Here is a 12,510-nt window from a genome sequence, read left to right on the forward strand (position 1 = left end):
TGGTTCTTCAGTTGTATAAGCAAGTGCGAAGTCCTCCTTTCAATTATGATCTGTACAGTGGTAGTCATCATTTTGATTCCTCAGGGCAAAAAAGAAGAATTGCAAATGTTCCAAGAGGTTCTGCCTCCCAAGAGGAACAGACTAGGACTGTAGCTATAATCAGATAATTCCTTGTCTTCACAGATACAGGCAGTATAGAAAGGATCGATTGATCACTTACTGAGGGGTGATGGTGGTGTCACTCTTTGGAATGGTCTCCTTGTGGATCCTTGGAGGGCTGCTCCGGGAGGTAGATGGCACACACTGATCTTGGGCATCCACTCTTCACTACACCTATGGCTCAGATAGACTCTGTGGAGCTCTAAACTAACATGTTTTTAAAAGGTTGTTAAAACTTTGAGAACCTAGATTTCTTGCCAGCTGACATTAAAGGGGATGTGCTGCAAATTGTTAAAATACTTTAGACCTGTCTCGGCTGTGTAGAAACTTGTAATGACTTCAATTAGTTACCTTTGTCATACTGAACTACAGCTGTTGCCTGGGGTTTATGGTTGTCAGTTCTAAGTCTCAGGAGTATCCAGCTGTGCAGAGTCATTTTGTAGAGTATTCCCTAGACTAAGTTATTTTTTAATTTCATCTGTGATCAACCTCAAACTGTGTAGTATTGCACATTGTATGCTTATATGTGATGTGTAGAGTTGTATTCTCAGACTGAATTGGCTTATATCCACCCCAAGTGTGAGGAGTACATGACTCCGGAGATGGTGGAATTTGCATTACTTCTCTACACTAAACACATCTCTGGAAGAATTCACTGTACACTGAAACATGCAGCAATATAGGTTCGTTTCTGCTAAAAGTTTACTTGAAAATTTGGTATATAATCAGAAACAAAGTAGCCTGACACATAAAGTTATATTAAAAATACAAGCCTAAAATAATGATAAGATAATAATTCATCAGAAGTAAAAGAATATTAGAAAGGGTCTTCAGTGAAGATCTGAAGCTTTCCCTCCTAATAAGTGATCAAGAGTGTGATGGTTCAAAATGAAGCTTCAGCTTAACTACTCATGTGAGCAGCTGCTCTCAGTAGGTGTAGCAGACTTTAATCTGACCTTAGAGCTCTAGGAACCTGGGAACCATATGTTTTATTCCTAGGGTATCTAGGAATAAATATATACTAGGTTAATTTTACTGCCTTTGCAAAAACATGTTTGTGTGCATTCGGTCCAGAGGAGGAAGTGTAAGAGTGACCATTTAAAGGTTGGGGTTTGGGGTGGAGTTTTTAGTAGCAGAAAGATTGGATATTCTTAGTCTTGGGAGAATGGTCAGGAAATTTTCCATCTGAACGGTATGGGGAGAAGTATCTTTTAAATAATGATTGAAATATTCTTTTAGAATCAGAGTGAAGACATTCTTAAAAGTTTTATTCCTTTTTTTTTTTTTCAAGTTCATAGTCTTTCTTCAGGGAAGAACCAAAACAGTAAAGGGGTCCCAAGCAGTGAGCTGTACCAGCTTAATGTGTAGCCACCTTGTTCATGGTGCGCTTTCAGAGGAACAGTGAAGTCTGGGATCTTTTCAGACATAGCAAGCCAAAAATTTATACATAAATTCCTCTGGGCTGTAATCTTTATGTAGTATTCATCTGGGGGAAACTTCAAAAAAATTATGATGTTTATTCCAAATATGCATTTTGTGGGGTTTTGTGTAATTTTTTTAAGGATTTTTTTTTCTCTAGCCAGCATTAATCTCTAGTTTCCAGGCATCTGCACAAAAAATGCCCAGTAACATACTGATCATGGGAGAATGCAGTTCAGCAATCGTAACAAATGAAATCTGCCTGTAATTCCCGTGCGTAGTAAAACATTTTAATAAGGAGTTACTGATTGATTTTACCAAATTAGAGAACCAAATCCCCAGAGCTGTTTTTCTGTCTATGAAGGTTCAAGTGGCATGAGAGATTCGCTCAACGTCTTTTCTACACGCTTCACTTGTTAGGTCTAAAGCAAGCGGTACCTGTTTGCCCAGCCCCAAGTGCAGTCATAAAGAAAGCAGCAGCAGCTCATATGCCTTTTCACCCAGTTTAATAGAGTTGACCAGTGTCATACCTGATACAGCTCCCCTCCTCTGCTCATAAACTCCACTTACAAGAGAATATGCAAGGAACCACCGTGACAGGTTCCAGAGCAGCAGAAAGAAATGGTTTGTCTCATTTTGAAAAGTCTAAACAATACTGAAATACTTTCTGCTTGAAATTTTGAACGAAAACCAGGAAATTCCAGAGGCGCCAGAATAGTTTTGAAAGACATTTTACTTTCTCAGAAGATTTTGTGTGCTCCTATCTAAAAAGCAGGGGGAGATGGGATGGGGACTAGTTTACTTAGAAGTCAAAGTCCACTGTTGTTTCAGTCCTGTTTAGTTGGTAAATAGTATTTCAGCACATGATATAGAAATTACCTAGAATTTGCAGTAGAAGCTTGAAAGAACAAAAATTCTGATTGTTTGTCTTATATAAAGTGCTTATCTCTCCAAGTTGCAGAGGAGCATATTTGCATAGGCTTGTCCTTCTTACACTTTTTTTGATTCTCCAGTTTTATTTACAAGTACTTCATGATATGTTGGTTATACAATGAAAAGCATTTGAAACACGGATTCATTTTTTTGTATCTATGTACAGGTTGCTTAAATGCACAAACTGTTCACTGGTACTTCCTTTACTCTTAAAAACAACCAGTTTGGTATGTAAAGTTCTGCTAGCTGCATTCACAAAACTAAGGAAAATAAACAGGGCTTGTAGGGCTTGCAAGACAGTGGATGCTCTGATCCAGTGGAAATCATAACTGCTGCTAAGTTGGTGACAATGAGTTTAGTTGGTGTTCAGCTGGCTTTCTCATTGTGAAGCCTTTGCTGTGTTATATTCGTGCCCTGGAGGACTGAGTTCTTGTAAGCCTACAACTGAAATCTTTTATAATGGAAAAATGGATTTGACTCTGCAGACAGTCAACAGGCAGTGTGGCACTCTTCATGTTACTAATGCTTTACTGGTATATATTTTTATCTCATGTTAAGATTTCAAGAGTCTGAAAGATGAATAAGAATCAGTTCACCTGTAGACTCACTCATCTAGTCATTTCCAGTGCAATAAAACTAAGGCTAGTTTTCCTCGCTTCCTCAGTTCCGTGGGGTTGCGTGGAGAAATACAGCTTCATGCATTTCATACTTTGAGAATTATATATTAATGGTAAGTATGGAAACGGTAGAGCTGTAGTTATTCAGGAAGGGGCTGTAGTTTGTCAGAATCAGAACCTGGGAAGATGAAAGCCTGCTGTAAACACAAGCATGTCTGTGTACTGCGTGGAGATGTATTGCAGAAAAAATAAACCTACTTTACAAGTACATAATATTCAGTGACATTAAATAGGTGCTACTTTACCGTGTAAGGTTTTTAACATTATTGTATGTATGTTCCAGATCTATTCAGTCTAGTACTAACCTCATTTGGAGTACTAGGCACTCAATCTGGCATGTTAATCTTTTTATTTTGTTTCATGATGTTACAGAATAACACATTTTAAATTACAAAATGCTATAAACAACCAGAGTGTAAATTGCTTCAGTTGTTGTGGAAAAAAAAAATTGCTCAAAGTTATTTTTTGTAATTAATTAGCAAAGTTTTACACTGAATACCTACATTACCTATTTCAACTGGGAAAAGTAGACAGTGAAATTTTAAAAATACTTATGAAGGTTTCTTACATTTAAAAAAAAACCTTACTAGTGCTGTATTTCCAGAATGTATTAGTGTTTCTTAAAAGGTATTTTGTTACTGTTACAAACTAAAACCAAGTTTACATGCAACTTACAGTTGGCATGTAGCATTTATTGCTTGTGTGTGTACATTACTTTTTGCTATTTACAATACATCCTAGTGTAACACTTCATGACAAGCCAGGTATTCTGGTGTATGTGGACATGAGTACATACGTGTTCGTGTGTTTTCACACTGTTGATTTGTATTTAATATCTGCTATGGCTTTCTTTGGCTATTTCTGGTTGTTTCAGGGAATGTGGGGTATTGCCTCCAAATGTTACATGGTTTTAGGAATGGTGCTAGTCTCACAGTTATTTTGTAATAAAATTCCTTTAAAATAACACTTTTGTAATTAAAGTGACAACTTGAGAAAGGCTTAACATGGAGAGAAGGCACTGAATTTGCTGATACTGAAATAGTATTAATGCATGTAAGGTGTGCTGAAAGTGCATAGTTCTTTTCTAACCTGCATGGTGTAACCCTTCGGAGTACTTTAAATAATAAACATGTTCTAAAAATATGTTTATTAGCTTGTTTAGATATAACTTAAAAAGCTGTTTTTAAAGGCATGCATCCAGAGACATGCACACAATAAATTCAAAGTGTCAATGTTTCAGGGAATCTAAATTATTTTCAGAATTTCAGAAATTGAGAAGGGATAAGTGGAAGGAGAAAATGTTGGGCTGGTGCCAAGCGATAGCTCGTAACCCTCACAGACTTCCAAACAGCACAAGAACACCCGAGGTCTCAGGTGATGCTTCACATAACTCTACTTTGGTGAGTGAAAAGTTGCATTTCATGATGGTGGCATGCTCAGATGAACTTCAGAGGTGTTACATTTATTTTTTAAAATGTAGTGTTTCCATTGATTGCATTGCCTCAGTGTGTGAAACCCTTTGACGTTAAAGCTATTTACTCTTTCCATTTGCTATTTTTTCATCTTTTATGTTATGCATGGTCCATTCTGACTTGCATGCTACGTCTATAAATCAGTATTGATGTTTTGTGAATGGTAAAGTCTTTAAGCAGGAAATGTCCTAATATGGATTACTTACATTCTTTGTGATCTTAATAAATGTTATGGCATTTGGTCCCTGATGAATATAGCTGGACATTATTTAAAGGTACCTTGTCTGCTCTTTGCTCCTGCCTGTAATGGGAACAAAGTATAGTATGTCTGCATTTGTGTTAGACAGCTGGATTTAAAAATTATCTTCATATATTTAACAAGATGCTGCAAGAGATGGTTGAGTTTCTGCATGCAAAACTATTGATAGTACATGTTCGGGCAATGTAAAGTCGACAATTTACATAGTGGAGTTATCATGAATTGTATGAAGTTGAATAAAGTGACTCACTGACAAAAATTTTAATCCTGCAGTTTTTTGCTCATTCAAATAAATCCATTTACATCAGTAGACCTACCCAGGTGAGTAAGAATTGATACCTGAATGTAAAGGCTTCAGACTGCCCTGCATGTAAGAGCAAAAATTATCTGTGTACTTGTTTTTCTTCAACTGTATTAACATTTTCACACTACAGCAAAACTGATTATTTGAAACATACTCAGTTAAATATGCCTGGTCCAATTTCAGTATTAAGTTTAAAATACACACAACATTTTCCTACCTGAAAAAGCATGATGTATCAGGAAGTACTGCCCTCCAGTTTTTGAAACATGAACACGATGACATCTAAGCAGAAAGGTGAATAATTGTTTATAATCACTGATGAAATGTGGTATTCCACAGAGTGTGAAGAGAGTTATAAATGAAGAGGCAGTGGTCTGTTTGAAAGTTGTTGGAGTTCTGGTGGAAAAAAGCTCCTACTTAATGTGGTAAAATTATCTTGTTCAGTGGTAGATTATATAGAATGTAAGTTTCTGCTAAGGAAGAGAACACAAAAAGTTGCAAATTTTATAGTTTACTTGATATCCTAGATTATTATAGCTCACTTTTATCTGGAATTCTTTTCTTTCAGAGAAATAAAAGGAAATTAAAAAACAATGAGTCATGAAAGAAGAAAATTCAAGTATATTATCCCCATATTTACTATTATTATTACTATTTTATTTTTAATTTTTATTTAATTACTATTAATGTTTAGGTATTGCTAGTAGTAGGTGGTAGCTATTAAAGAATTTAGATATGTGGAAATTTGCATATTTTGATTTCTGCTTGACTGCTAGTCAACATTTAATTGAGTTTGATATTCCAGAGGTAAGCATTCTAATCTACCAGATGGGATTTAGAAATTATGAACTGGGAATACAGTTCATAACAGTTGAATCAGTTGAGTTAGCATGTTTTAACCTTATTAATATTCAAACTTGTTCAAAAACAAGTTTGCGTGAAACTATATAGACTGCTGCTTAGTTGTTGAAGTGTGTAAGAAAGCCAGGGATATAAACAGCTGGGGAAGATACTGTGTGTCCTTTAATGTCGTAATTTGCTATAGAATAATAATCTTCACAACAGCAAATAAAACAATAATATCACTTGAGGCCTGTCAAGCTTTCCTTTTCAATTTCTCTGCTTCCTGCTCTCTCAACAATTACTCTTTCTATCCTTCACTTCTGAAGTAAATGACGTTCAATATAAGCTTTTGCTGGCAGTGTCTTTCCAACTTGTGGGCTTTAGGCTGAAAATCCTTATTTTCCTTACGAACAGTTTTAAACTGAAATCTTGTTTCAAATCAGTTTTGATTTTCCTTAGTAGTCTTAGCCTTTCAATGTTGAAAAATTTTCCATCTGGTCTTGAGTGATGATACAGACTTTAGCACTGGAAAATGAAAAATAACAAAGCAGCAGAAAGTAAAGACTATAATAAATTATTTGTTGTAAGTGTACAAGTCCCTTCTTTTTGAATTAACCTTCATTTTTTAGTGCATTGCAGTTCCTCTGTGGACCTGGTTGCCTTAGTAGGGGTTTATTTGGTCTGCCTTGTGAGCACAGTTATGGTAGGAAGACACAGCTCTTTGCTTCCTTAGACTGTAGGTGGCAGGTCTGGGTTTGGTGGGAAGCAAAATGGAATGTATACTGCATCTTTTTTTCATCTCTGCTGTATGCCTTTTGTGTGCATTTCTGATTCAGCAGAATGTCTTCTGTATTTCAGAACTTCAGCTAAAGCTTTTCAAAAGAAACTTTCCTTTCCCTTTAAAAATAAATCCCCAAAGTGGTAATTTCACAATGCCACTTTTCCAAAGGAGAATGATCTGAAAATTGCAAGTACGTTTTATTAATTTTTATGAATTGAAATATTTTTCTTTCTTAGTGAAAGAAAGAAGGAAGCTTGTGGAGTGAGTAGGAAGCAGGTTATGATCATTAACAATTTGTTTTTTTCATTAAGCAAGCAAATGGAATAATGAACAGCAGTGCAGAAAAAAAATAATAAAAAAATCAGCTCGTGAAAATGCTGAAATAAATTTAAAGAGTTTAATAAAATCAGTTATACCATTTCATTTAATTTGATGTTAAGATGTTCTAGCTTCATCCGAATCAAATAAATTCTGAAATATTTCAGCAAAACTCAACTAAATATTCTTGGAAACATTTTTCCATTATTATTTTCAACTTAATTATAATATTATCCCCAGGCTTTATCACCTTAGTCTAGTTTATTTGAAGATTAAAGCCTTTGTCTTCAATTTTAGGTGGAACTCTACCTTCTTGGTTCTGCGCATACCTCAAAAATTTTGAGTCATTCTATAATCAAAGGCAGTGTAACTTCTCAAAAAATGCTGTTTAACATTACAATTTGTTGGATTTGGGGGTTTGTATTGATAATTTTAGATTCATATGGAGTAGACCTCATTTTTTTTCATACTCAGAACAATTTCATATAGTCCATTAACTTGGCGTAGTGGAACATAAAGCTGGAATTGACTTTGCTTCTCTGATAGCTAGAAATCATGTTTTTCAAGTTGAATTTATCAGTTTGTGCTTGTTTGTCTCGTATACATTGTTTCTAAACTTTAAAGGTTCATCCTTCCTAATCTTCATCATAAGATTTGTTTTGAGAGACCTGTAATACAACTTTTCACTTTACTTTCCCTCTTCGTAATAGTTTCCATGTTCCCGTGAGTATCTTAAAAGGTATTGTCTATTCCTGCTCCAGTTTGAACACAAGTGACCAGTTGTACACAGTAATCCAGATCAAGCTTTCTGTTCTTAAGAATTGTGACACTAATTATTCCCTATCCAGTAACAAATTTATCATACTGTGTAGATTTAGAATCACTTTATCGGTATATTTTTTGTAGCTAACTATTATTTTAGTTTTGAGACCAAACCTCTAGACTATGTTCAGTTTTGATCAGTACCTGAAGACTGTATCAATTCAAATTATTATTGCTCCTCTATTCTTTTCCATTCACTGTTCTTTATATTTGTTTAGCAAAAAGACCTTTTCCTATTTAACTTTCTCTTTCGGAAGTTTGATTCTGTTGCGTGGTTGGGGGGCTTGTTTTCCTGGTAATTCTTTGTTGGTTTAACCCCAGCCAACAACTTAGCACCACGCAGCTGCTCACTCACTTCCCCCCCACCCAGTGGGATGGGGGAGAGAATCGGAAAAAAAAAAAAAGTAAAACTTGTGGGTTGAGATAAGAACAGTTTAATGAAACAGAAAGGAAGAAAATAATGATAATAATAAAATGACAATAATAATAATAAAATGATTGGAATATACAAAACAAGTGATGCACAATGCAATTGCTTACCGCTCACCAACCGATGCCCAGTCAGTTCCTGAGCAGCGATCCTCCTTCCCTGGCCAACTCCCCCCAGTTTATATACTAGACATGATGTCACATGGTGTGGAATACCCCTTTGGCCAGTTTGGGTCAGCTGCCCTGGCTGTGTCCCCTCCCAACTTCTTGTGCCCCTCCAGCCTTCTTGCTGGCTGGGCAGGAGAAGCTGAAAAATCCTTGACTTTTAGTCTAAACACTACTTAGCAACAACTGAAAACATCAGTGTGTTATCAACATTCTTCTCATACTGAACCCAAAAACATAGCACTGTACCAGCTACTGGGAAGACAATTAACTCTATCCCAGCTGAAACCAGGACGTTCTTACTTTTTTCATTACTTTCTAGAATGTTTCTTTGCTTTTCTACTTCATGTACGCTTCATCTACTTTATTTATCTCTTCTGAAGTAGATATTCATTCAGACAAATCTGAAGATGTTCAGATTATTCTCTACAGGTTTTTTTCTTTTCTTAACTGCAAATTCTTATCTTTTTCATTTTTCTCTTTTGCTTATTTTTGCTAGAGTTGTGTAAAGAATAGTAATGTTTTATTCCTTAATTGAAAAGAATCCAGATCTTGAAAGCTCATAATTCTATGCAATAGTATTTGCAGTTTTTTGTCTTTTGAAAGGGATAATGGTTATAATTGAAAACGTACAATTTTAAATTATTTCTTCATGAGTCACTTGTCTCAGTATTGACAGTATCTATTTATACTGTGATTCTGTAAGCATATGTATGTATGGTTAGTTCAAATGATTTTGATGGGAATACATAAATATGTATTAACATTGATTAAGCAATTTGACTAGAAGCAGTTCTGTGTCTGCCTATCTTTGCTCAGTGTCTAGTGTTTCTTGGGGTCCTAATGCAGAACTTGAGCATTATCACAATCTATGTTCTTAGTAGTTACATACAGCCTGTTCTGCAGAGGGTATGGACTGGTTCTTGTTTCAGTACATCATGTTAAACACATGAAGCTAATGGGACATGAGCACATACTTAATGCTGAATTGTAGTCATTAGTGCCTCCTACTTTTCCCTGTTGTATTCCCCACTAGAATTGTGGATGAATATATGTGGAAGTATAGTCATTAACTAGATAATTTATGTTTGTATATGCAAATGAAATTTAGAAGTCTAAGCAAATGCTCAAGCATCTAATTTAACTCTAAGGAAGGATTTTTATGTGCAAGCAAATGATACCATCTGCTTCTTCAAGAGAAAGTAAAATATGTTTATGAATTATGTTTGACATAGGCAGATCCCAGGTTTCTGCTTCTGATCTACAGATGTTGACTGAGCAACTTAATAGTAGTCAATGGTCATTCCAAAATATAATTAAATAAACAATGGAAAGTGGTTTTGTTGTGGTTTAAACATGGCAGGCAGCTCAGCCCCACACAGCCACTCACTTACTCCCCCTCAGTGGGATGGGGGAGAGGAGCAGAGGGGAAAAGTGAGAAAACTCATGGGCTGAGATAAAGACAGTTTAATAGGGAAAGCAAAAGCCGCACCACACAAGCAAAGCAAAACAAGGAATTCACTCACCACTTCCCCTGGGCAGGCAGGTGTTCAGGCATCTCCAGGAAAGCAGGGCTCCATCACGCATAACCCTTACTTGGGAAGACAAACGCCATCACTCCGAACGTCCCCCCCTTCCTCCTTCTTCCCCCAGCTTTATCTGCTGAGCATGACGTCATATGGTCTGGAATATCCCTTTGGTCAGTTAGGGTCAGCTGTCCCAGCTGTGTCCCCTCCCAACTTCTTGTGCCCCCCCAGCCTCCTCGCTGGTGGGGTGGGGGGAGAAGCAGAAAAGGCCTTGGCTCTGTGTAAGCACTGCTCAGCGGTAACGAAAACATCCCTGTGTTATCAACACTGTTTTCAGCACAAATCCAAAACATAGCCCCATCCCAGCTACTATGAAGAAATTTAACTCTATCCCAGCCAATACCAGTACAGGTTTTCCTCCAGTGATGATAAACTGAGAAGCTTGGGCTTAGCTGTAAGTTCTGCTAACTACATGACAGTTCTGAATAGTGTAGGAATGATTTATCACTAGGTGATCTTTAAAGGTCCCGTCCAACCCAAACCATTCCATGATTCTGTGGTCTTTATCTAAAACCAAAATTTAATTCCGGAACAAGAAAGATCTCTTGATCAGAGCTTTGAAGTGTTTGCCTGCCTGTTTTTCATCAAGGGTGTGTAATTCCTTGCTGAAAATCCTGTGAATAGGATCCATCTAGGTTTCCCTTAACAGTGCAAACCTCTTACTGTTAATCTGACAGGGGTTGAGAGGATGTTTAAGATCTGTATTTTAATTTGTTGTAAGAAAATTGTGTGGTTTAATACTCAGAAACCAGATGTGAGAAAAGAGTAATTATCTAAGAATAAGGAGTTGGTTTCTTCTTATTTGCATAACTATTAAGTAGTTTCTATTAATTAGGCTGCAGAACCGCCTAGGAAATCCACAATACTATACCTACAAAACTCTCTGTAGACACTGCTTTTGGAAATCTAGTAGTAACTTTAATATAGTAGCCAAACAATGTGTATATGTGAATCAAACTGTGGAAGAGAGAGATTCTACAGAGAAATGTAATTTTAAGAGAGGCAGAATTATTCACCCAGTATAATAAATTTTATGCTGTTTAAACCTTCTCTTAGTCCGTACTTCTAGAAGAATAAAAATACAGCTGGGTGCAGCATGTTTAATTACACATTGAAACAGAAACTGCTGAGAATATAACCTTTTGTGGTTCAGGTGTACTGCTCCTAGCTTCTGTGTCAGGTAGCTTATGGAATAATATATGAGGTCTGAATAAGTTTTGGGGGGGAGAGGAGGATCCTAAATATTTCATGTTCTCTGGTGCTACATATCTCATTTGGGCTCATTCCCTCTATTCTTCTGGTGCTGAGAAGTTCTATGCTAAGTGACTGTGTTTTTCTGTTTACTTCTCATGGACATTATGAAACTTCTGCAGCATTTCGGTTAAAGTCAGCATTTGTTCTGATATTCTTGGGCTAAAATTCGTGTTGCCATTGTTCACTGTACTTTTTTATTCACCTCACCTGTTTTTCTTTCCTCAGATGCTCTAAGGCATTTTGAGAAGAAATTTAATTAGATGCATGTTCATATTTAGCATTTTACAGCAGGTTACTTTTTAGCATTTTGTTTAGTAAATCCCATAGTATCTGTTAATGTTAAGCTACAGAAACTTTTCTTTGCGATGTAGATGTTCCACATTGGGCTCATCCTTCTGCACGATGCTGCATGCTTTCCTGCAGGGCAATTGTTTTAACTATTTATTGCTTTCCAATTTACAGGATCAGCCTAAGCTGTCAGTGGCCTCAGTAGCCATGCCACCCCAGGCCAATCTTATTGATTTTCCTTATATTAAAAGCCAATTAGCAGATGTTACCTGGGTTACCATCACCTTCTGGCTTCTCACCACAAATATGTTACAAGGATGTAAAGTTGTTCATTTGTGTTTCTTTTCTGTGCATACGTACACTGTTAGAGCAGGGCAGAGGTAGACCAAAGCTTTTGAGTAAGTCTCCCCCAGTGCTCAGCTTCTTCCTCAGTGCATACCAGTGTCATTTAATAATTTAAGAACAGGGCAGATGTGGTGAAATTTTTGCTTATTTGACCATTGATTTCAGTTAGGCTTCCCCCGTGACAGGCTCAAAATGACAATCCTCACTTAAATCATTTTCATTTCACTTGTGAAAAGAATGATGTATTTCCTGACCAAAAATAGAGGCCACACAGAAAATTACTATTACTTTGCATTTGTAGAAGCAACAATAACTTAAATATTGGAGAAAAAAAATAAAGCTTACCTGAATGCTGGCTTCAGTACTACTACTACTACTACTACTACTACTACTACTACTACTACTACTATTTTTAAAAGTAATGTTTTATTTAGCTTTACAACTTACATGATATTT

At 36.3% G+C, this 12,510-nt stretch overlaps 1 protein-coding gene across 7 annotated transcripts in view; it reads left to right on the forward strand.

Moving 5' to 3' along the window:
* Window positions 1–12,510, forward strand: part of MARCHF1 (membrane associated ring-CH-type finger 1) — a 257,681-nt gene that overhangs the window by 149,101 nt on the left and 96,070 nt on the right. For 3 of the 7 annotated variants that reach the window (XM_030022223.1, XM_030022661.1, XM_030022310.1), the window contains one exon: window positions 4,449–4,588. The exons of the other annotated variants lie outside the window; for them this stretch is intronic. In XM_030022223.1, coding sequence (XP_029878083.1) covers window positions 4,487–4,588 — 102 coding nt within the window. In that variant the 5' untranslated portion in view covers window positions 4,449–4,486. The remainder of the gene's footprint in view (window positions 1–4,448; window positions 4,589–12,510) is intronic. 7 annotated transcript variants of the gene reach the window in all.

This window comes from Aquila chrysaetos, chromosome 1 (genome assembly GCF_900496995.4).
Source record: "Aquila chrysaetos chrysaetos chromosome 1, bAquChr1.4, whole genome shotgun sequence".
NCBI lineage: Eukaryota > Metazoa > Chordata > Aves > Accipitriformes > Accipitridae > Aquila > Aquila chrysaetos.